The sequence below is a fragment of the Lupinus angustifolius genome, chromosome LG05 (genome assembly GCF_001865875.1).
Source record: "Lupinus angustifolius cultivar Tanjil chromosome LG05, LupAngTanjil_v1.0, whole genome shotgun sequence".
Taxonomy (NCBI): domain Eukaryota; kingdom Viridiplantae; phylum Streptophyta; class Magnoliopsida; order Fabales; family Fabaceae; genus Lupinus; species Lupinus angustifolius.
The window spans coordinates 8,720,009-8,742,524 of NC_032013.1; the positions used below are offsets into that span (position 1 = coordinate 8,720,009).

Here is a 22,516-nt window from a genome sequence, read left to right on the forward strand (position 1 = left end):
TATATAGTGAATTGAATGCTGTGTTTTGTTTTGCTCTACTTCTACAGCAGGTATATTGTCCAACTAAATTGTCTCTGTATTGAAATCCAGGTTCTAGAAGGAGCCAACCAATAACTATTTCTCTTTATTCTTGGTCATTCACAAGATCTTAAACTCAGTTTGGGAGATTATTAGAGGTACCCTTATCCCACTCATTATAAATACTACAAAGATACTTGGTTCATGGATTCATAATTCCAGGATTACAAGCTCATCTTTCTCCAATGGGATCCTTAAACAATCTTCCAGAACTCCAGTCCACAAGATTCCAAAGATTACTCTAATGTAGACCTCTGCTAATAGCCCTACAGATTTCTTTTCCATTTTCCAATTATTTTAAGGATTTGTTTTTCCTCATGTAATACAGCATCTCGGTACAAATAAAGACTAAAACTGAAGTTTGCACCCATGGGGCACATTTAGCATGAGATAGGAAACAAGTAATTAATACACATCAAACTAGGAAGTTGAAACATGTGGTTATTTTATCGTTCTACTATTGATAGATATAGAAGACATTACATTGAGCAGAAAACTGTCATGTAAGAAGAAAAGTAAAATACAAAAAAGAAGCTTATTTCTAAGTTTGGCCTACGTACATACATATTATTCCCAAGGGTGAGACACAAAGGTGTTTTGATTTTAACACAAACCTTCAGAGAAGGTGCTGGTGTTTTGATTTTAACACAAACCTTCAGAGAAGGTGCTGGTATTTCATGCATTGCAATATCGAGATGACATCGAGGTGTCCATAGAGTAAGTTGTTCTCCTTTGTACACCTTTCTTTCATGAACATCTTCCTTTTGAATTCTGAAACCTGGTTTGGGATTTAATCAATCAGCCTTTTATTAAAATGCCTAAGAATGAACAAGGATGTAACCATTGCAAATTTCCACAGTAAGTAGGTATATAAAAATAAAAGTTGAGCCTATCAAAACTCGAGGGAAGCTAGGTCTTGCATATAGAACACGGAAAGAAGAGAAAATGTGCCTCTATGTTGAAATAACAGTTAAATTAATAGCCAAAAATGTTTCCAGCATAACTAGCAAATGAAACCTTCTCACGAATCATAAAAGTTAGGTATATAATATAGATGACAAATACCACTTTTCAGATTCCAAATTATGTAGAAAAAGGGTATTGAACACTGTTTTCTTCAAAGATTTTCAAAACCAAATTAATCAAAGACTTGCACACAAGTATTTCTGAACCAGGACTAGTCTTGCAGAGAAAATTACCCAGCTTTTTTTTAGTTGAACAGAAAGAATGCTGGAGAAGCCTAAAAGACATGACAGGTGAAACAACCACTCAAAGAACCCATCTGGCTGGGTCGACGGAATGATAATGCCCTGTGGTCCATTCTGGTAACTTGATTAGCCTGGTTAGCTGAAACTGAACTCCGCATGTCATTAGCTTTTTTATGAGCCGATCTCAACCTTTTCATAATCTTATCCATAGAGGATGCTCGCTTCTTTTCCAACTTCATCTGAAATAGAAAAAATACTGACATCATGATCCAATTTTTATCTTTCCTTCCTCTTATGTCAGTTCATATAAAGGTAAAACAAGTAGTGAAAATTTCTTGGATGTGTTTTGGATAAATTTAGAAATTGATGCATGAACTTTTCACCCCCTTTTACACCCATACCAAACTAACCCTAGGTAATATAAATATTTGCCATTAAGGAGCAATAACAACTTGGATGGTTATCTAAGGCAATATATTTATTACACATAAAGTCACTTCAATTATTTATTTTTCTTATATAGTAAACATTTTTATGAGGAATTTCATATTGGAATTCTCCTAAAGAAAGAAAACACTATGAATTAACCTCTAGTTTCCGTATTTCTGCCTCAGCTTTTGCCTTTTGCAAATTCTCCCATGCAGTGATTTTGGCTTCCTCCCTGTTAGCCCTGGACAAATAAAATTGCTGGCAGTTTAAAAACAATGTACAGTTTACGTAAAGATTTGTTAGTCAGCAAATTTGAGTTTTCTATAAGATAAAATTGTTAGATCTAAATACTTCAAAGTGTTTCAATCTTCTAGTTTGAATTGGATAAGGATGGTCATTTTGTATCATATTTGGTAGACAATATACAGAATGTTGACAACTCCTGTACGTGCATTTTAGTCATATCCTTTCGAGGCAAATAACATAGCCAAGTCAGTAAATCCATCACCATCAATTCCCCAAACTCCTATTGTTGTGGTACCGCCATGAACTACAATTTCAAGGTAACTTACAGCATATGGATAAGAACAAAGTAAAAAAAGGTCCACTTTAAAGGGAAAACTTCATTGCTTAACAGAAAATTCATTCGATGACCCATTAGTTTCTGTTTTAAGTTATCCTGAATCATAATCCTTCGTTTACCCGATAAATTGAACAAAATTGACAACATACAAAGTATACATACTTTGAAACAGTCTTTGACCTTTCAGAATTGTCCGATGAAGATTGAGTACTCATTTCTTTCTTTTTCCAGCTGTCAACATTTTCTGAGCCTCTGCCAGAGAATAGGGCCTTGTGTTTCTTGGACCACCTCGTCATGGTGACGCGTTCATCTACCTGCACGTCTCTGATATCCATTTTAGAAAAAGAGGCACTCTGAAATTCTGTGAGAGGTAGGGGAATTGGAGTTGAGGCAGAGAAAGAAGGCCTCGTATTAGGAGAGGAGCATGAGCTGCCCTCTGGGCTCATCTGTGTTGCCATGTCTCTCCTTGAAACAGCAGGGCATACACCGGTGCCTGCATCTTTGAAACCATCAAACTTCTCTGAAAATTAGAACCAACATCAAGTTTGCTATATCGAATGCACAGAATCAAAATCACAAGTCCCTAATGTATACTTGTAATGACATCTCATCATTAAGCATAAAATCAGCAACTACAGATTACAAATATATCATTAGCATCTAAAGACACCACTCTTTTCATCTACACCACCTTCCAACAACAGCCAACACAGAACCACATTCTATGAGGAGTTCACAGAAGATCAAAAGTCAACAAATTAAAAAGCATTTAATCCCTTCAATTCAACTTTGAAACACCTGATAAAAGCATTTAATCCCTTTGATTCAACTTTGAAACACCTGATCTCTCGAGCTCAAGTAGGCATAGAGTAATATATTTTGCCAACTTAATTTCATCGATGCATATGTCAAATTCGTATATGTAATTCCATCAAAATCCAAAGAGAAATAAGAGAACAAGAATTTTTATAGCAACCTTGGGCAGGCATTGATGACTGACTCTGCATCTCAGAACATCCATGGACACTGACTGAGCGGGCCATGCAAGGATCTGATCTCAAGGGACCGTGTCCGTTGGAGTGGATTGTCAATCCATCAGCGGATATAACACCAGCAGAAAATGGAGAAGCTGCCATAAAATTCCCTCCATTCCCACCTTCAAACATTGGCCCTGCTGGTGAAAATAACGAATAATAAGCAACACCCGGGGGCCCAAGTGGACCACTCTTTGACTTTGGTCTCCTCTGTGGTGGCGGAAGCGAAGCTCTTCCAGTGCCATCTCCCGAAACAGGGCTAAGAATCCATCTCTCAGCATCTTCCCATTTAGACGGCAATGTTCTTCCATTGCTGAGAGGCAACAATGCCGCGCCAATCTGCTTGCGAGCAGAACTGGTATGCGAAGGAACTCGCTCCGAGCTCCAACCTTTTTGCATTGCAGCACCAGCTTGACGATAATTTGGCGTTCCTGGGCTCATGAAATTACCACTACCAGACCTTCGAGGCAAAACTGAGCTCTTTTTCATGGCTCTCATGTGAGGCGAAGACCCTGTAGCAATTGCATTGTTCAGATCTAATGAAGCAGGCATTCGCAGATCGTGCTTATTGAACAAAGCTTCAGATCTTGATCTCCTATCCTGACATTCTTTGGTACCAGAGAAACTCAAATTAAAAAAGAGACTAAACTAATATTTCAGCCCACTGAATTTATAGGTAATAATCATATCAGTTCCTGATTTTAGGAAATTATCATTTTAGTCCTTAAATAGTAATATTACTCCTTAAACTTCCTAGATTTAAGGAATAATATGAATAATGAATACAATTTTAGACAGAAATGATAATTTTCTAAAACAATGACCATATTTACATAATTTTTTTCTCGTTTATTCCATGTATCACGTACTCCCGGTCCCGGTTCATCATAAAAAAAGTCTAAGGTATCATAAAATTAATATAAAAAGTGACTACTAACCACATATGCAAATGAACAAGTACCCGTAAAACTTTGGAATGTGAATTTGAAGATGGAGTTGAAGTACCTTTTAGAGCAAGAGAGAAAGAGTTTCTAGCTGAATCGAAATCCAAGATTTGATTTCCATCTTCTTCAGTGTCACAGTCGCTGTCTTCTTTCTGAACTGAAATGTAGATAGTGCAACAGTGTCAATTTCGAAATAACAGCGTGAACTCTTTTATTCATTTACTTAATTACTTTCTTTTACTTTTACAACAACAATAAAAATGAAGTTTACACATGCTGTTATAACATGCCTTTTACTTTTTCTCCTTTTCTGCATAACCGAGTTTTGTGCTTGTCGTTATGTTGTGCATGTCGTTTTTCATGACTCGGATCTGGATCTGAACCGCTCCAGTTCTCGTTCTGTGCTGCCAAATGCTGAACGAAATAACAGATCCAGAGTCATAACATCGAAGAGAAATTATACTAGATCTTCTCTTACGCTAGAAACAGAAACTTCAATTACTTTAATTTCCAACATTTATTAACAATAATAATTAATATTATTATCATTAGAGAAAAAATGTATCATTCAGCATTCAAGTAATGAACTAATGTAGATCCTGATGATATACTGAATGTGAATATGTATAAATCTTTATGGTGACAATGCATAAATATTAGGCTCATATTATTATTCTTATTACAGACCAGTGAGATTTGAGAGGAGAGAGAATCGTGATCGTCGTGAGCGTCGGAAGCGAAGGAGCAACGGTCGACGCTGGCGGAAGCGGAGGAGAAGAGGCTGAGGTTGGATTCGAGAGTGAAGATAACGGAGTCAGGGCTGGATTCACGGTCGCGAGGTCTTGTTGAAAATGTTGGCCTCCAAGAGCGGTTACTGCGTTGTTGCTGTTGTTGAAATAGTAACTCCGGCATTGTTAACGGAACAAGAAAGTAGTGGATGCTAGCATTGACAGAGAGAATGAGAGTTGAAAGAGGAGTAATTAGCAGAGAGAAAGAGTGTTATTATTAATAATATTTGGAAGGGGAGGATGGGTCACATACTCACATGAATTTAGCATGTTAGTGTCATTTATTTTATAAATTAATAAAGTCAAATATTTGTCAGTGTCAAAGGCTCTATGCACAAAGAGATAGTTGGGGTAGTGGAAACTTAGCTACTTCACCCGAACATTGTACTTTTTTTCATGGCTTTTAAATTTGTTTCGGATCCTATGTTAATTAAAATTTTATTTTATTTTTATTATTTTTGTTATTTTTATTTTATTATCATTTAATATGATCTCTATCCACTTTTAAAAATATCATAATTGTTAGATAATTCCTTATGATTGATAAAATACGAAACCTATGATGATTCTCACCCATAATATAAAAATGAGGATATAAAGTCATTCATAAATCCATGTTCTCGGATCTACTAATTTGATATACTTTTTAAGAGAGTTTTGGTACGATGGTTTTTCTCAACCAAATCCTGAATTCCTTTTAGAACATTTGTTTTATCTCTGATGGGAAGAGATCAAAATTATTTGTGATTTACTGTCTTTGAGACTATAGTTGTTCCTTATGTATTAACTTAGAGGGTCTCATTAACCGTTTGGGTAACCATTCATTAAAGCTCATATTCGTTATCAGTTTCAAAAGTCTTTTAGGTTGTCACTAATTAGATCATTTGTTTTGTAACCTCTAAAATAAATAGTCAATATAATTGTATTAAATATATGATCATCACCTTAAATAGAAATCATGAATTTCTAACAATCTCTCACTTGGGCTTCATATTTTTCCTAAAATAATTATATCACATATTCTTTTATGTGCACATTTGTATGTTATTTATATTTAGATTTCTCCTAAATACAATCTGATCAATCTCATATATCAATTATGGAACCACCACGACTTTCATCACATTTAAGCGTGACTCGACCACGATGATCACCAAATTAATATACTTAATGACATAGATCAAATATGGATGAGTGACATGGAAATTTCATGCAATGTGATCTCAAACATGTCTATTTCCAGCTAATCTTTCTTTACTCTTTAGTGAGATCAATCCAAAGTCCTTAATTGCAACACAATAGTTACAATACACAAGTTTAAAATTAAACAAATATATCATCAACTTTATTATGCATAAAATTATATATGATGTCCAAAGTAAATCATAAAACATATAGACTCTCACTAAACTAAGGTATCCTAAGGAGCAATACTCATATGAGCAATATGCTCATGAAAGACTTTACGTACCAAACACTTAGTCAGTGGATTAGCTAGCATAAAATTTGTCCCTATATGTTCTATGAAATTTATCTTTTTTTAATATTTTCTTTAACAACCAGAAACTTGATGTCAATAAATTTGACTTTGTAGAACTCCTATTGTTGTTGGAGTAAAGAATCGCGGACTTGTTGTCATAATAAATTCGTAGTGGTCTTTCAACGAAATTCCATGACCATATGTCATGGTCTGATGTTTCAAAACAAACCATGAACTACACAACCATGGTTGAATGAGTCATGAGCGTCTGTTTAGCAGACCTCCAAGAGATAGCACCTCCAACTAATATAAGCACATATCCAGAGGTGGAATGTCTCTTGTCTAAGCATCCAGCAAAATCGGAGTCAGAGTACGCAATGATCTCTAAATTCTCAGACATCCGATAAGTGAGAATGTACTCATTTGTTCTCTTTATGTAACACATAACACGTTTGACTATCTTCTAGTGATGCATTACAGGATTGTTCAAATATCTTTCTACAAAATCTCATGATAAATACTATGTTGAGATGTGTGCAAACTTGAGCATGCATTAGACTTCCTACTGCAAATGTATAAAGAATCTTTTGCATCTAGTATCTTTCAATGTCATTTTGGGGGCACAGTTCAAGACTAAACTTGTCTCCCTTAGTTATAGGGGTATCACCTCATTTATTGTTTGTCATACCAAATCTATCTAGGACTTTATCTATATAGATTTCTTGTGACGATCTTAGCATACCTTGAGAGTGATCTCTTAGTATCTGAATACCTAATACAAAAGAAGTTTTCCCAAGATCTTTCATTTCGAAATTATTCGTTAGAAATCCCTTGGTCTCATGCAATAGCTTCAAATCACTGCTCGTAACAAGTATATCATTGACATATAATTCCAATAATATAAATTTACTCCCACTGAACCTATAGTATAACAATCATCAACTTTATTTACTTCAAAACCATACGAGGTAATAACTTTTGAAACTTGTGATTTCATTAACGAAAAACTTGTTTAAGGTCATAGATGGATTTCTTTAATTAGCATATCATTGACTTTGAGCCAATTGACACAAAGTTTTCTGGTTGCACCATATAGATTGTTTCTTTAATGTCACCATTTAGAAACACAAACTTAACATCCATCTGATATAACTCTAAATCAAAATTAACTACTAGTGTTAATATTATTCACACACAAAATATCATTCAAAAATACTAGAGAGAAGGTTTCGTTATAATCAATGTCTTTTTTATGAGTGTAGCCTTTAGCAACTAGACGATCTTTATATTTGTCAATATTACCCTTTGAATCTCTCTTGGTTTTAAATATCCATTTGCAACCAATAGGTTTCGCACCTTCAGGTAATTCAACAAGATCTCAGACGTCATTATCATGTGTAGACTTCATCTCATTCTTCATGACATCAATCCACTTTTGAGAGTTATAATTTTTATGGCTTGACAGAAGTTCAATGGATCATCATCTATTAACCCGATGTCATCCTCATGTTCTTAAAGAAATACAATATAATCATCAAGAATTGCACTTCTTCTCTCTAGTGTATCTCCTCAATGACACTTCTACTTCTTGGGGTTGTTGAATTTGATCTATATATACTTGAGGGAGAACCTTATTGTTGTCTTGTTCTAAAATATTGTCATGAATAATATTCTGAATATTATCATCTATTACTGAAGTTATCCCTTGAATTACAATAGGCACAAGAACTTGTTCACCATTAGTGATAGGTTCTTCCTCAAAGACAACATTTTTTATGTTCTTTTCCTCCCAAAATCAACTTCCTCAAGAAATCTTGCATTTCCCGACTCAAAAAAGTCTTGAAGTAGATCCTAAAATTGATAACCCCAAGAACATAGCCAACAAAATAGCAACTAACAGTTCTTGAGTCCAGTTTCCTTTCATGCAGCCTATAAGGTCACGCCTTAGTTGGAAAACCCCAAATATGCAAGTGTTTTCAGCTTGGTTTTTTATTACTCCAAAGCTCATATGGGGTTTGTTAACTTCTTTACTTGACACCTTATTAAGGATGTAAACTGTTGTCTTTAAAGCTTTCCCCCAAAGAGACTCTGACAAGAAAGAATGACTAATCATGCTTCTCACCATATCCTTAAGAGTTCGGTTTAATCACTCAACAACACCTTCATGGTAGACTTGCCTAACAAAGTATATTGAAGAACAATTCCAAATTCTCTGAGTAAAAACACAAATAGCTCTTTCACAATATCCTTATTGTTCTTTCTTTTCTTATTCTGAAAGGTCATAGTCAAATGACCACTTTTAGTCTTATCTCTCTACAGTCTCACTTTCTCTTCCACACATTCCCTCTGAGTGTTATAACTCACTTTGAATTGACCAAAGTGTGGAGGAACAAGATCAAAACCAAGTGTATGAGCAAGTCATCACCAAGCTCAAACATAAGTGACTTGAGTTTTGATACGAGATTAGACATCTCCATAATGTACTCTCATATGTTCTCTTTGTCTTTATACTTAATGGAGATGAGTTTAGCCAAAAGGCTACTCCCCCCGTCTTTGTTTTCATTTTTGGCAAAGTATGGTTCTATTTCTTCAAGGAACTTTCTTGCACTCTGACCCTCGGAAATAGAGCACTGAAACGCTTATGGAATAGAGCGTTTCATGATCATTATACATATTCGGTTAGAGTGTTCCAATTTCTCAATTTTAATCTCATTGAGAATTTCTAGAGTAGAAGTGGATTTCTCCACCTGAAGTACCATATCTAAATCCATACAGCCGAGAATAATTTCTAAGGCTTCCTTATAGACCTTAAAGTTTATCACATTCAGGAATGAGATGTTCTTAATTTGAGCAGAAATATTTGCAGCACTAGTAAAAGAACAAAATAAATTGCAATCGTTCTTGCAATTAAACTCACATTCAACTTTAATACTTAAATTCAAATGATGATGGGTACATCACGAGTTATCTAGCACACCATTAATATTTAGTCTTGGGACAAAAATATTAACTTGTAAGTGGTACACTCAATGTAGTAATCAAATATTGATAATTAGTCTTGTTCAGTGGCGGGTCTAGGACCCAGAGGTAAGGTGTGCAACATACTCAAAAACTAAAATAATATATAGCATCGATTATAAAAAGATGAAAATATTAATGCCAAAATTGCAAATTTTAAATATATTTAATCAAATAAATAACATTTTTTCGCAAAATATATTTAATCAAATAAATTACATTTCTCGTTGAGTAATCAATTCTTTGTCAATATTTTTTAACATTTCTCGCTAAATATAAGTCACTAGACAATCATTCATTCATGCATATTCCATTCGATTATGCAACCTGTTTTTCCACATTTTTCATAGTTGAAAAAACTTTTTCTGGAGTTGTATTGCTAACTTCAAAAGAATATGAACTAATGCGTAAAATTTTAACTAACTTATCTTAAAGATTATTCATTCCTTTGAAAGAAGCAAATTCAACATTATTATGCATGTTAATGATGTAAGCCTCAAGATGATTATCAAACACTACTAAATCAGTTGAACAAAAATCAAGTGGATAAAAGTTTACAAATTCAATCACAAAAGTAAAGAAGAACGAAGATAGACTCAAACAAGACATATAAATAAGCAACTCTTAGAGAGATAATCATGAAGTTCCTTAAGTTGCATTTACATAATATTATAAAATAATTCAACACAATAATGATTATTTGTTTTTCCCAAGACATGTCATGTCATTTACAAAAAAATAAATTTCGGCCTTCTAGAGTGATAGATAAGAGAGTAATATTTTTATATATGTTAATGTATAGATTTATACACGGTCATTATATCATCCAACATTAACTTGAATTACTTTTTTGAAGAGTCGATGATAATAAATACAAATGAAAGATGATACAATAATAGTGTATAGAACTGATACATTATTAATACATACATTTTTCTATATAAATAATATACATATTATTTTTTTAAAAATCAAGGTGTGCAAATAATCAGGGTGTGCATTTGCACACCCTGGAATCAATATCGCACCGTCCCTGATCTTGTCAAACAATAAGCCTTTCTTTGGACCGATTTATTATTTACATGAAAAACCATATGATATCACATATTTATTGCTACAAATATTTTTGTAATTTTGGCCAAATAGTAATCTTCCTTTGGGTTGATCACTATTCGCATAAAATACAAACATAAAATTGGCTTCATATTTCATATCAATCACTAATGATACTCTTGTTTGTAATAGTCAAACATTGATCATAATGCATGTCAAATAATAAACATTTCTTTGGACTGATTAATCATTCACATATGTAACTTTATAGTAATCACATGTTTACAATCACAATCTTCATTTGGACGGATTAATATTCACATGGATACAATACATACTAGCATTTGATATTTATTATGAAAAATTCACATAAAAGATATTACTTTAGCGACTTCTTGTTTAATAAGTTCACTTAAAATGTCAAACAATTTTATTTTTCTAAAAGAAAACCATTTAGTTGAGTTTGATTCAACATAACCTTAGTCCAAAACATATATTATTTATATCAACATATAAATACATATATCCACTATAACCAATTGGTAGCATTGCATCATTCCCATCACAAGGATCTGCGATTAGAATTATAGTGATAGTCCTTTTGAGTTTTCCATTAAAAATTTATTATCATTTCATACATGATTAAACATGGCAGGACACATTGTCCAAACGGAGACATTACTTCAATAATAGCAATCCCTTAATAATGCAATCAACCACCAATCAATGCAACAAACCATATAAGTGTTGCAACCATTTAAACAAACAAGTCATGTAATATATATAAAACAAGACATGTTCACATAATAGACTCATCATAAGATACCTAACACAACAAGTTTCTAGTCTTTGGACAGAGAAATTAATTTGTAAGTGATATTTTCAACGTAATGATCAAATATTAACAATTAGTTCTGTCAAACAATAGCCTTTCTTTGGGCCGACTATTATTCACATAAAAAAACTTTATAATTGTTACTTATTTATCATCACATGTATGTTATTACTTGGCCAAATTGTGTCTTCCTTTGGATCGAACATAATTCGCATAAACAATATCATACTCATTTGTGTAATCTTAATCAATTTCCATAATATAGGTTACTTTGACAACATATTGCATCAATTGATACAAAAATAATTACCAGACAGAAGAAAAACACTATGGGTCCATTATAAAAAACAATTATGATGTTGGTATTAAAAAAATCTATAAATTTGATATCTTTTATGATTAACAAATCTAATACCACAATATAATTCCAAATCAAAAAGATGTATTACATATATATCAATGCATAAAAATGTATGCAATCTTAATCAAATACAAAGTAGATTCGGATTGAAAAACATAAAAAATATATGCAAATCATTATCGAAATTTCAAATCGAATATATATATATATATATATATATATATATATATTAACTTTAATGAGTAATTCCAGACATCACAATAACATCAAGCTGAAAATAATTACATATGTATATATGTATATTTTAATTTGCAATATATACAAGATCATGAATTCCAGGTTGTATATGTATAAAATAAAAAAAAACACATCTTAACACATACATACCTTATACATATACTTTAACAAATTGCAAAATTGTAAAGTGACAAAAAGTCAATGTCCAACAGTAAGGCATGAGTGCACATATAATATACATATTGCATAATAGAATCATAAAGTTAATGCAATGTTCATGCGCATATCTCGCTATATACTTAAACACATGTTGCAATGATTCATAATACAAAATACTCATAATTCCAATAAGCGGAAGCGGATAAAAGTTATCCTCATTATTCTTAAATACCCAATTTTCATAACCAATAGCGGAAGCATAAAAATCTCCAAATTTAAAAAATTAGGGTTCGTAAAAATTGGGGAAAAAATCCTAAATGGAGAACCATAAATTTAAGAATATAAAGCTCTAATACCACTTGTTAGATAATTCCTTATGATTTGTGAAATATCAATCCTAGGATCTTGAATGTCATGATTCTCACACATAATATAAAACGATGATATAAAGTCATATCTGAATCCATGTTCTCGTATCTACTCCTTTGCTATACCTTTTGAGAGGGTTTTGGTATGATGGTCTTCCTCAACTAAATCATGAATTCCTTTTGGGACCTTCGTTTTCTCTCTAACGGGAAGAGATCAAAATTATTTGTGATTTGGTGTCTTGAGGACCATAAATATTCCTTATGTGTTAGCTTATAGGGTTTTCATTATCCCATATAGGCCAACCGTTTGAGTATCCACTCATTAAAGCTCATATTTGCTATCAGTTTCAAAAGTATTTTAGGTTGTCATTAATTATATCATTTGTTTTGTAACCTCCAAGATAAATAGTCTAATTGTTAATGTAAAGAAGACTTTGTTTATGGGTAATATGTAACAATTATGTACATATCAAATTGAGTAAGTAGCTTTTTCACCATTAAAAAATAGATGTCGCACTTCATATGTAATTTTCATGTGGCAAAAGTTTATAATTGGTGAAAAATGTTTGTCCTTTTACACAATCGATTAAGTTTATTGTATTTGTAATGTTGTGAGAATTGGTTCAGACAATTTGGTTGATCAGATTGTTGACTGGAGTTGAAAATTACTTTGATTTGTAGTCTTAACTGAATGAGGGATTGACACAGTGACGAATCTTGATTAAAAATCCAGAGGGGGCAACAATATTTAATTATAATTTACGATTAAAATTAATTCAGTAATAATAAAATATAAAAATCATATATAATTATTTTAAAGTTTCAAAATAACATAATAATTATCAATAACATTAATTAACAACTAAGAATGTTAAAGAAAAATGTACATTCATTTAAAGTGCCGCTCTTCGTTCTTTTAAAGACTTAAACTCACCAATGATTGAATCAGAGGTAAATGTTTCAGCTATTTCTTTTTCAATGTAAATCACCATGTTGTCTGCAAGAAATTCATCTTCCATCTTACTACGTAATCTTGTTTTGATTATCTTCATTGCTGAAAATGATCTTTCTGTAGTAGCTGTAGAAACCGGAAGAGTTAAGATAAGACGAATAACTCGATCAAGTAAGTAATATGCATTCACCTTCCCTGTTTTTATCAAAGCTGCACTTAATTCAGAGATGATTGAGATGTTCTTCAAATCTGAATGACTAAGAGCATCAAGAATGAAATGTTGAAGTTGATATCTCAAGTTAATCTTTTCCTGATCATTGAAATCCATAGGATAAATTTTTTGCACAAGAATACATATATTATTAATATTAAATGTTTTATAAACATCCTTAGGATCCAAACTAGTGCTCAGAGTTAAAAGCTCCATTGTTTGCTTACTGAACCTACGATTCAACTCTTGTAATTGCTTGTCAATTGTAGTTAGAAATATGTTCACACTATAATGATGCTCAAATGTGATGTGATCCTTTTGATGACGAGCACACCATTCACGTTCTATATAAGCGTTATTAAAATTAGGAATATAAATGTCATGTTAGTCACAAAATAGTAACAGTAAACTTTGCCAACCACCATCTGTCAACTTTTGAATAAGTTCTTTTGTAGTACGAACTAGTTGCATGGCATTAACTATATCTTGGGACTTTAGCTGCAAAGCTTGACAAAGGCAATCTGTGATCCCCATAATCTCTTTCATCATGTGTAAAATCAATATGAACTCAAATGAAGTCATAGTATTATAAGCAACATCTGCATCTACACGTTTAAGAGAACTTGATCCGTTATCTATAATTTTGAGAAGGACCACACAAGTTGCATTATACATATTTATCAAACTACAAATTGAAGAAAAATGTGAGCTCCAACAAGTATCTCCAACCCGTTTCAAAGTGCCAATCTAATTTTCTCCTTTACCAGTTATAAGTTCGTCAATCTCTAGCAAATGTTCTAATTCATCTAATTTGACAGCCTGTAACTCATCATGACGCTTACTAGAGGAACACATAATATTGACAATAAAAGTCAATTTTGAGAAAAACTCATGGACAACTATAACTTCTCTTGATGCAGCAACCAAAGCAAGTTGTAATCTATGTGCAAAGCAATGCACATAATAAGCATAAGAACAGTCTTTGAGAAACAACGCTTGTAATCCATTCCATTCCCCTCTCATATTACTTGCACCATCATACCCTTGGCCACGAATGTTTGAAACAACCACATATTGCTTTTTTAAGAGTGATAGATGTAGTGTCCTTGACATGCACAATATCAAAAAGTCGTTCTTGTATGCAACCATTTTATCTACAAACCTCAAAACAATAGTGATGAGCAATATATTACACACTATTCATAACCTTAATTTAGCATGATTGATGATTCTTGGTGCCTAATTGACTTTGTTTCACATGGTTTAGTGTTTTAGACTTTATTGGACTAATATTCCTAAAATGAGTTAATTTGGGATTATTTGGCCTGATTAAATCTATTATCATTTTCAGATCACATTTGGCACCAATGGCAGTTTGGGCATTATGGAAGTCGAGTTGTATTTTTAATTTAGGAGTTAGTTTTATTGTAATTTGGCTTTGGGCCCATTGTTTAGGCCCAATTTGGTTGATTTGTGTTGGAGGGGTTAAATTCGGATTCCCCACTCCAAACACACACTTCATTTTGCCTCATTTTTTAAACACAAAGCAAAATCCGGCAATCTGTGATCCCCATAATCTCTTTCATCATGTGTAAAATCAATATGAACTCAAATGATGTCATAGTATTATAAGCAACATCTGCATCTACACGTTTAAGAGAACTTGATCCGTTATCTATAATTTTGAGAATGACCACACAAGTTGCATTATACATATTTATCAAGCTACAAATTGAAGAAAAATGTGAGCTCCAACGAGTATCTCCAACCCGTTTCAAAGTGCCAATCTGATTTTCTCCTTTACTAGTTATAAGTTCGTCAATCTCTAGCAAATGTTCTAACTCAGCTGATTTGACAGCTTGTAACTCATCATGACGCTTACTAGAGGAACACATAATATTGACAATAAAAGTCAATTTTGAGAAAAACTCATGGACAACTATAACTTCTCTTGATGCAGCAACCAAAGCAAGTTGTAATCTATGTGCAAAGCAATGCACATAATAAGCATGAGAACAATCTTTGAGAAACAACGCTTGTAATCCATTCCATTCCCCTCTCATATTACTTGCACCATCATACCCTTGGCCACGAATGTTTGAAACATCAAGATTATGTTGAGAAAGAACACCACATATTGCTTTTTTAAGAGTGATAGATGTAGTGTCCTTGACATGCACAATATCAAAAAATCGTTCTTGTATGTAACCATTTTTATCTACAAACCTCAAAACAATAGCCATTTGCTCCCTTTGTGATTCATCACATGATTCATCTATAACTATGCAAAATTTAGAATCCCCAATCTCGTCTCTGATATATCTTCTCACCTTACTAGACATGATATGCATGATTTCCTTCTGAATTATATGAGAGGTATACTTTGAATTATATGGAGCATTCTCCAACACTACTTTTGCAAGTTCATCATTATATGATGCTAGGAGTTTGATGAGTTCAAGAAAATTACCTCTATTTTTTTATTGTGGCGTTTCATCATGACCTCTAAAAGCACAAGCTTGAAAAGTGAGCCAGCAGATTGAATCGATAGAGCTCCTAAGACGTAGCCGGTTTTGTTTGATTTGATCAGAACTTTGCACATTGAAGATATTGTGAATATGCCCAGCTTGGTTCAACAAATCAAAACAAGCTTTTATTGCATTATTGTGAGGCGAGCCACCAAGGTGAATAAGAAATGCACAATTCTTCCCAGCATTGACTTTTTTCCATGCTCTAAATCCTTTTCTAGTAAAGACATCAGACCCAGCCTGTGCGCTTGGTTTATTACTGAACAAATAGCAAGGTAAATAATAAGCAGCATCATTCACTATAGAGTACTCTAACCATGAAGGAAACATTTTGAGCCATGTGGATTGAAATCGTCTTGGATTTTTATCTTTATTTAATGGATAATCTTCAACATCACATTGATATGGTCCCCAATTTAGATAAGCTCTCAGAATTTCATCTCTTTGATTCACTGGATATTCCGAAATTTGAGGTCGTTTTCCAGGATCACGTTCTAAAGAATTAATATCATATTCACCTATTGATACCTTTTGAACCTTTGAAAGTTACTGATCTGGTTGAACTACTTGACCAAATGAAGAATTTTGTTGGGGTAAAGATATCGAAGCTATATCATCTTCATTATCTTTATCAGAAGGTTTCCTTTTAAAATATGAATCAAATTTTTTATGCTTAGACATTGTACGTTTTTAGGTAATTTCATTAACCTGAAATTAATCATATAATTAATCATTAGAAAATCAAATTATTAGAGAATCTGAGTGTGGCTATAAAAAACATTGTGTTTGTCATAACAAAAATGCTAAATGTATTAACAATGTCAATAATTATACCCCAATATGGAGTAATGATATTGCAATATTAATCATCAATTGAGGAAATATGAATATAACATAAAGAAAGTATTTGTGAAAAACGCACCTGCAAATTATTGTTGTTATGGACTGTTCCTGTACAGTTTTTGCTATAGCATGAATACTGATGAATATTAAGTAGGATAGTAAGATGTTGACTCTATATTATGTTGTTGTGTGAATATTGAATAGAATAATGATAAAAGTGATAATATGTGGCTTTTGTGTACCTCTTGTGTGCCGTCCAAAATTAGAAATTAGGATTTAATTTAAACACCCAAGTTTAGGTCAAACATATTTTAATAATATTATACTTTTTCTAATTTTTTAAAAAATTTCAGGGGGGGCAGTTGCCCCACCTGTCCTTGAGAACGTCCGCCACTGGATTGACACACTTTAAACTAGAGAAATTTCGGTTCAAATGTGTTAATTTTGGTTAAACAAGAATAACCCAAGAAGTGAATTGGGCGACTCACTTAACATTTAAAAAATGTAACACTACTCTAATGTTTTGTTTTATTTCAATTCAAAAAATATTAACATAATTATTAATTATAAAATTTTGCATTTATATATAATTATATATGAGAGGGGATCCACTTACTCCAAGAGTGAGTGGAAAAAACTTACTCCATATTCTAGTCATCTATTCTTGTGAAATCCAATGGTTTTGATCTACTCACTAATTTAAATCATTGGATTTTCCAAGAATGAATGACTAGGATCTGCAGTAAGATTTTTTCACACAAGAATAAGTGGATTCATTCCCATTATATATTGATAGATGATTACTAATTATATATAACATCAGTAGGTTCAACAGGATAATTTAACTAGTTAAACATAATACAAGTGCTCTTATGCTTTGGTATCCGACTCGAGTTTCATAATATTAATATTTCGGCCACCTTCACACGTGGAGTTAGAGAACTGACTACATCCCCTTCCACTAAGCCAAGTAACTACCAATCCACTACCAATCCCTCTTCATTTATATAACAACATATTTTGGATGCATAGGATATGTTTACGAGTTGGATTTTAAAGGAAAATGGAAGGTTTGAGAGTCAACTCACAAGTGTATTTCATGACTCTCAAACTTTCTATTTCTTTTCTCCCCCTCCAAAATCTAACCCGTAAATGGATCCTTAAAGTATGTTATCTTACTATTATTAAGGGTGGCAATACGGGTCAGCCCGGCCTGACCCACCTTTGGCCCGTTAGAATATGGGTTGGTCCGACCCTTATAAAATGCCAACTCGACCCATATTTGGCAGGCCGACGGACTGGACCGTTTTTTTTTCAAAACACATATTAAAACTTTTAGACAAAAATAAATAATCCACATGTCTCATAAATGTCTTTTAAAAAAAATCACAAACAAAAGACACAATCTCATAATAACATACCGCATTAGTTCAAAACTTATAAATTCTAAACAATAAACCAATATAATCTTAAACTTAATAAAGCTTCTAACTCCTAAGTTTTAAAAAGTGTATAAGAATCAAAACTATTATATTGTAAATCAATCACAATAAAGTATATATATTACTCAATTCAATTTAAATTCGACTAAATTAAAAAAAATTAAAACACAGTCGAATTCAATTAATTTTCCAAAATGAATCAAAATCAGTAGTTCTGTTTGAGTTTCCAATTTTCCGTTTCAATTAATTAAATGTTTAAATTTGGTTCAAACACTCCTAATTGTTAGTGAAATTCCACTTTTATCTGATAACAAGTACAATAATTCGATACGAGTGAAGATCATAGATAAGTATAGAATGAGATATTAAATGTTCATTTTGCAAGGAGAAAGAAGAATAACATGCTTATAACATCCAAATATAAGCTAAAATTGTACAAGTTTAATCTTAATTGCAATGAGTAACATGAAAAGCAAATGAACTTTAATCTTAATGTTGGCCCGCTAGGCCAGCTTGGCCATCCATGGTCTGTCTAAAAAATGGGCTTACAAAACGGGTTGAAATCAAGCTTTTGGACTAAAACCCTCATCCCAACCCGCTATAAATACATATCCAAACGGGTTGACCGTTGGGCAAACCCATTGGATACTTAGCTTATATGGTTGCTAAATCAACTATCAGGCTCTACAAGTACTATATCCTTGCATGTCCTTAGTTTGACCAAGAAGCACTGTATCACAACAAGAAGCTTGGATCCAATGTCAAATAACCATTGAACAGAAAATAAGCTGAGACCTTTATTGACTGAAGTAAACTTTAAATGAAAAAAATAGAAAATATAATATTGATTCTCTTAGTTCTTTCATCTTGAAGTTATCACTTATGCTTAAAAATTATTTAATTAATATTCTTAACTATAAATGTGTTTTTTCTACCAACGAAATAATAATCTAGTAGTGTAAGATCTCACTAGATTCCTGGATATTATATTACACCAAATGTCAAATATTCTATTCATCAAGCAATATTTGTTAGGAGAGAGACACACCTAAAAAAGATTTATTCATCTTCTTGGTTATATCAACAATAATAACAGTAACCATTACCAAACAACATACCCTAACTTACTCAAACAATATAAGTGTACATTAGTAATTAATGCATTTATAAAAGTGTTAATATATTCAAAAAAATCGATACAAATTTATTCTTTTGCATAACTTAAAATATATCATTAGAAATACCTTTAAAGTTTATCCGATGTGACTAACAAAAAATAACTTCACATGTTAACTATAAAGGAACATTTCACTCATGCACTTCCTTGGTTTGTTTGATCTCATTTGTGATTTCTTCCTCACTTTCAATCAAAATTTACATTTTCTATGTTATTTAGTTTATAATAATTAAAAAAAACTCAATTATTTTTCTGAAAATGTATCATTAAAAATTAATTTCATGATATAAAACTAACAAAAAATAACTTATAAGACCTACTTTAAAACATAAAATAACTAACTATTGAAATAAATAATTATATTACTAACTTTAAAATAAAATTTAAAACATATATTTTAGCTAGGTAGGATTAAAATATAACGTTAACAAAAAGCGACCAAGAAAAATTTTAAGCAATTTAATCTAACTATACTTAATTTATTATTTGACTATGATATTAGGTAATGTGCATTTAATATTATCTTCTAAACGTCTCTATCACTTGTCTCAAATAATATAATGCTATGCCTATTCTATGTTGAAGGTAAGAAACCATTTTCATGATTAATGACCTTAACGGAATAGTTTCTAACTTTCTATTTCATATATGAACCTGATAGACTGAGTCATTGTCTCACGTACAATCATAGATTAGTCATAGTCATGTCTCATAGATCATACAAAAAGACCAATATTTATTGTGAATGTGACTTTTGTGTGCTCTTTAAAGCGGAACTTTGATCAGCTTTCTTTGTTTTTGTTAATTATTTGCGGTTTGTGGGGTTTTGGTTTGTTTTCTTGAGTTGTTAAGTAGTGATAATAATAATCATAATTATCAGTGACTGCTGAATTTGACTCATTTGAAATAACTGTAAGGTCCATCTGTTATTAGTTGGGTGCCTCTAAATCGAGTTGAATTACAAAGGGTATTATAGTGGTGAATAACATTTTTATTTTTATTTGAGTCTCATACATTATTTTATAAGAATAAAATTTATTTTTGTTTCACAATGTCAAACATCATTCTTATTTTTATTTGGGTTCTACAACATCTACCATTTTCCACAATATCTACTTTATCTTTACTTTCATTTGGTTAAGAACAAACAAGAATTGTTCTTATTTAAGAATAAAAGTCATGAAATAAAAATGATACAGTGGAAAATATATTAAAAATATTCTTATTCCGTTAAGAACAACCGATGTGGTTACTCTCTTATTGTCTTTTACTTTCGACATATCACCGTTAACATTTTCAAGGACACATCCAAGACATTATATTTGGACACAAATGTATTTGCATTTTTTGCATTATTAAGATTAATTATTATTAGGAATCTTTCCTAATTGATGTGGAAGCAAGACCAATGAATCTTTGTAGATAAACTATTGAATATATTCAATGATGGTTATTCCAAGTCTTGGAATTATTCTTTGACTCTTGAGAATTATGAAGTCTAATTTAAAAAGTTGGAATAACACTTTTTAAAAAGTCTTGAAAAGTATGATAATAATTAATCACCCACTATGTCTTTATGATGGGGTCTTCCTCTTCTTCACTATATATAGGGGACTTGTGAGGAAGAGATACAACAAACAAGTGAGAAAGAACAACATAGAGACAAAGTGAGAAAGTTTATAAACACGTAGTGTGAGATTTGTATTTTTAGTGAGATACTAGAGATAGTTTATATTTCTATTCTTCTTGGATAAGATTGGGTGTTATCCTCTTTGTAAGAGGGAGTCAAATATTGTAATCTTAGTTTCTATAGTGGAGATATTTGCTAGACTAGGTCCCGTGGTTATTTCCTTCTCATATTGAGGAGGTTTTTCCACGTTAAAATTTTTGGTGTTATTCTTCTATCTTCTCTATTTTCTTTATATACTTACTGCTTCCGCAAGTGCCCATTTTGCATCACACAGAGGAGGGAAATTGGTTCTAAATTTCTCAACAATTATTTAGGACTAAATTTTAATTAGAATTAAATATTCAATGTATTGTTAAGATTTTACTAATTATCTCTACATTGATATTTTCTTCAAACAAGTTTTTCTTTGATTATAATTACAGATGAGTGGGCATGGAAGCACTCATGAGTGTACAATAATATCATATACTAATTCAACATATTATCTATTATTTCACTCCCAAATAAACTCTAAATATTTCAGTATTTTGAACATTATTAAAGTTAGTCTTGACTTTAGTTTACTGTCTTTGGGATAATTCTTTTGTGTTTTCATGAGTGTACAATCCCAAGGGAAGTATTTCTAGCTTGTGCTGATGTTTTAAATGTTTTTGTTTATGGGTGAATACTCCCTATTCTCTTTAGTAAATCATTTTGCTTATATAAGCATCCATTATGTGATATTCAAATGCCATAATTAGAAATTTTTATTCCATGTTACTCTTTAAGCAAATGACTTAATTAATTATATATCATATAAAGATATCGATTTCATTTCACACTATGGATTCCAATCTTCCACTACTTGCTTCATTGGCAACTTGGAACGTGCTAATTACACTCATTTTTTTGTGAGTACGCTAATATGCCATATTGATTCTTTTGAAAGAGACACCTAAGCTTGAACTGCTAATGCTATTCTGGCAAATCTTTGTTCGCAAACTTCTTTTAAAGCATTTTGTAATAAAATAATACAAATTCATTTAAATAAATAAAGAGTGAGTTGGTGAACATATAAAAAGGACTTTGAGTGCAAATTGTGCAAGAATCTTTAGGAAA

The 22,516-nt window shown here is 31.9% G+C and overlaps 3 protein-coding genes across 6 annotated transcripts; all 3 read right to left on the minus strand.

The window, feature by feature from the left end:
- LOC109347643 lies at positions 515 to 5,343 on the minus strand. 4 transcript variants are annotated; one of them, XR_002107631.1, is made up of 9 exons: positions 4,964 to 5,343; positions 4,567 to 4,690; positions 4,338 to 4,433; positions 3,275 to 3,940; positions 2,461 to 2,818; positions 1,875 to 1,956; positions 1,278 to 1,525; positions 732 to 856; positions 515 to 692 (listed from the first exon to the last, which is right to left on the minus strand). XR_002107631.1 is itself a non-coding variant. In XM_019587590.1 (8 exons), the coding sequence occupies exons 1-7, from the start codon at positions 5,186 to 5,188 to the stop codon at positions 1,319 to 1,321; spliced, it is 1,731 nt and encodes a 576-aa protein (XP_019443135.1). In that variant the 5' UTR covers positions 5,189 to 5,343; the 3' UTR covers positions 515 to 856; positions 1,278 to 1,318. The 4 variants fall into 4 exon arrangements, 3 of the variants coding, with proteins under 3 accessions (XP_019443135.1, XP_019443134.1, XP_019443133.1); XM_019587590.1 differs by having other exon boundaries at positions 515 to 856; positions 2,461 to 2,791; XM_019587589.1 differs by having other exon boundaries at positions 515 to 856; positions 2,479 to 2,818.
- On the minus strand, positions 13,469 to 14,887 carry LOC109346964 (zinc finger MYM-type protein 1-like). Its single transcript, XM_019586702.1, has 3 exons — positions 14,503 to 14,887; positions 14,158 to 14,373; positions 13,469 to 14,082 (listed from the first exon to the last, which is right to left on the minus strand). The coding sequence occupies exons 1-3, from the start codon at positions 14,885 to 14,887 to the stop codon at positions 13,469 to 13,471; spliced, it is 1,215 nt and encodes a 404-aa protein (XP_019442247.1).
- Positions 15,274 to 16,080, minus strand: LOC109346965 (zinc finger MYM-type protein 1-like). Its single transcript, XM_019586703.1, has one exon. The coding sequence runs from the start codon at positions 16,078 to 16,080 to the stop codon at positions 15,274 to 15,276; it is 807 nt and encodes a 268-aa protein (XP_019442248.1).

Bases quoted from the DNA above. Each gene is read 5' to 3' on its own strand.
- LOC109347643 (XM_019587588.1), bottom strand. From the start codon at position 5,188: ATGCCGGAGTTACTATTTCAACAACAGCAACAACGCAGTAACCGCTCT. The intron at 3,941-4,337 runs GTACTTCAACTC...CTGGTACCAAAG, and splicing joins TTTCTCTCTTGCTCTAAAAG to AATGTCAGGATAGGAGATCA. The intron at 1,957-2,460 runs GTATGTATACTT...TTATTTGTCCAG, and splicing joins AGGTCAAAGACTGTTTCAAA to GGCTAACAGGGAGGAAGCCA.
- LOC109346964 (XM_019586702.1), bottom strand. From the start codon at position 14,887: ATGGTTGCATACAAGAACGACTTTTTGATATTGTGCATGTCAAGGACA. The intron at 14,374-14,502 runs GTAAAGGAGAAA...TCAAAATTATAG, and splicing joins GATTGACGAACTTATAACTG to ATAACGGATCAAGTTCTCTT. The intron at 14,083-14,157 runs GTTGGCAAAGTT...ACGCTTATATAG, and splicing joins TCAAAAGTTGACAGATGGTG to AACGTGAATGGTGTGCTCGT.
- LOC109346965 (XM_019586703.1), bottom strand. From the start codon at position 16,080: ATGTCTAGTAAGGTGAGAAGATATATCAGAGACGAGATTGGGGATTCT.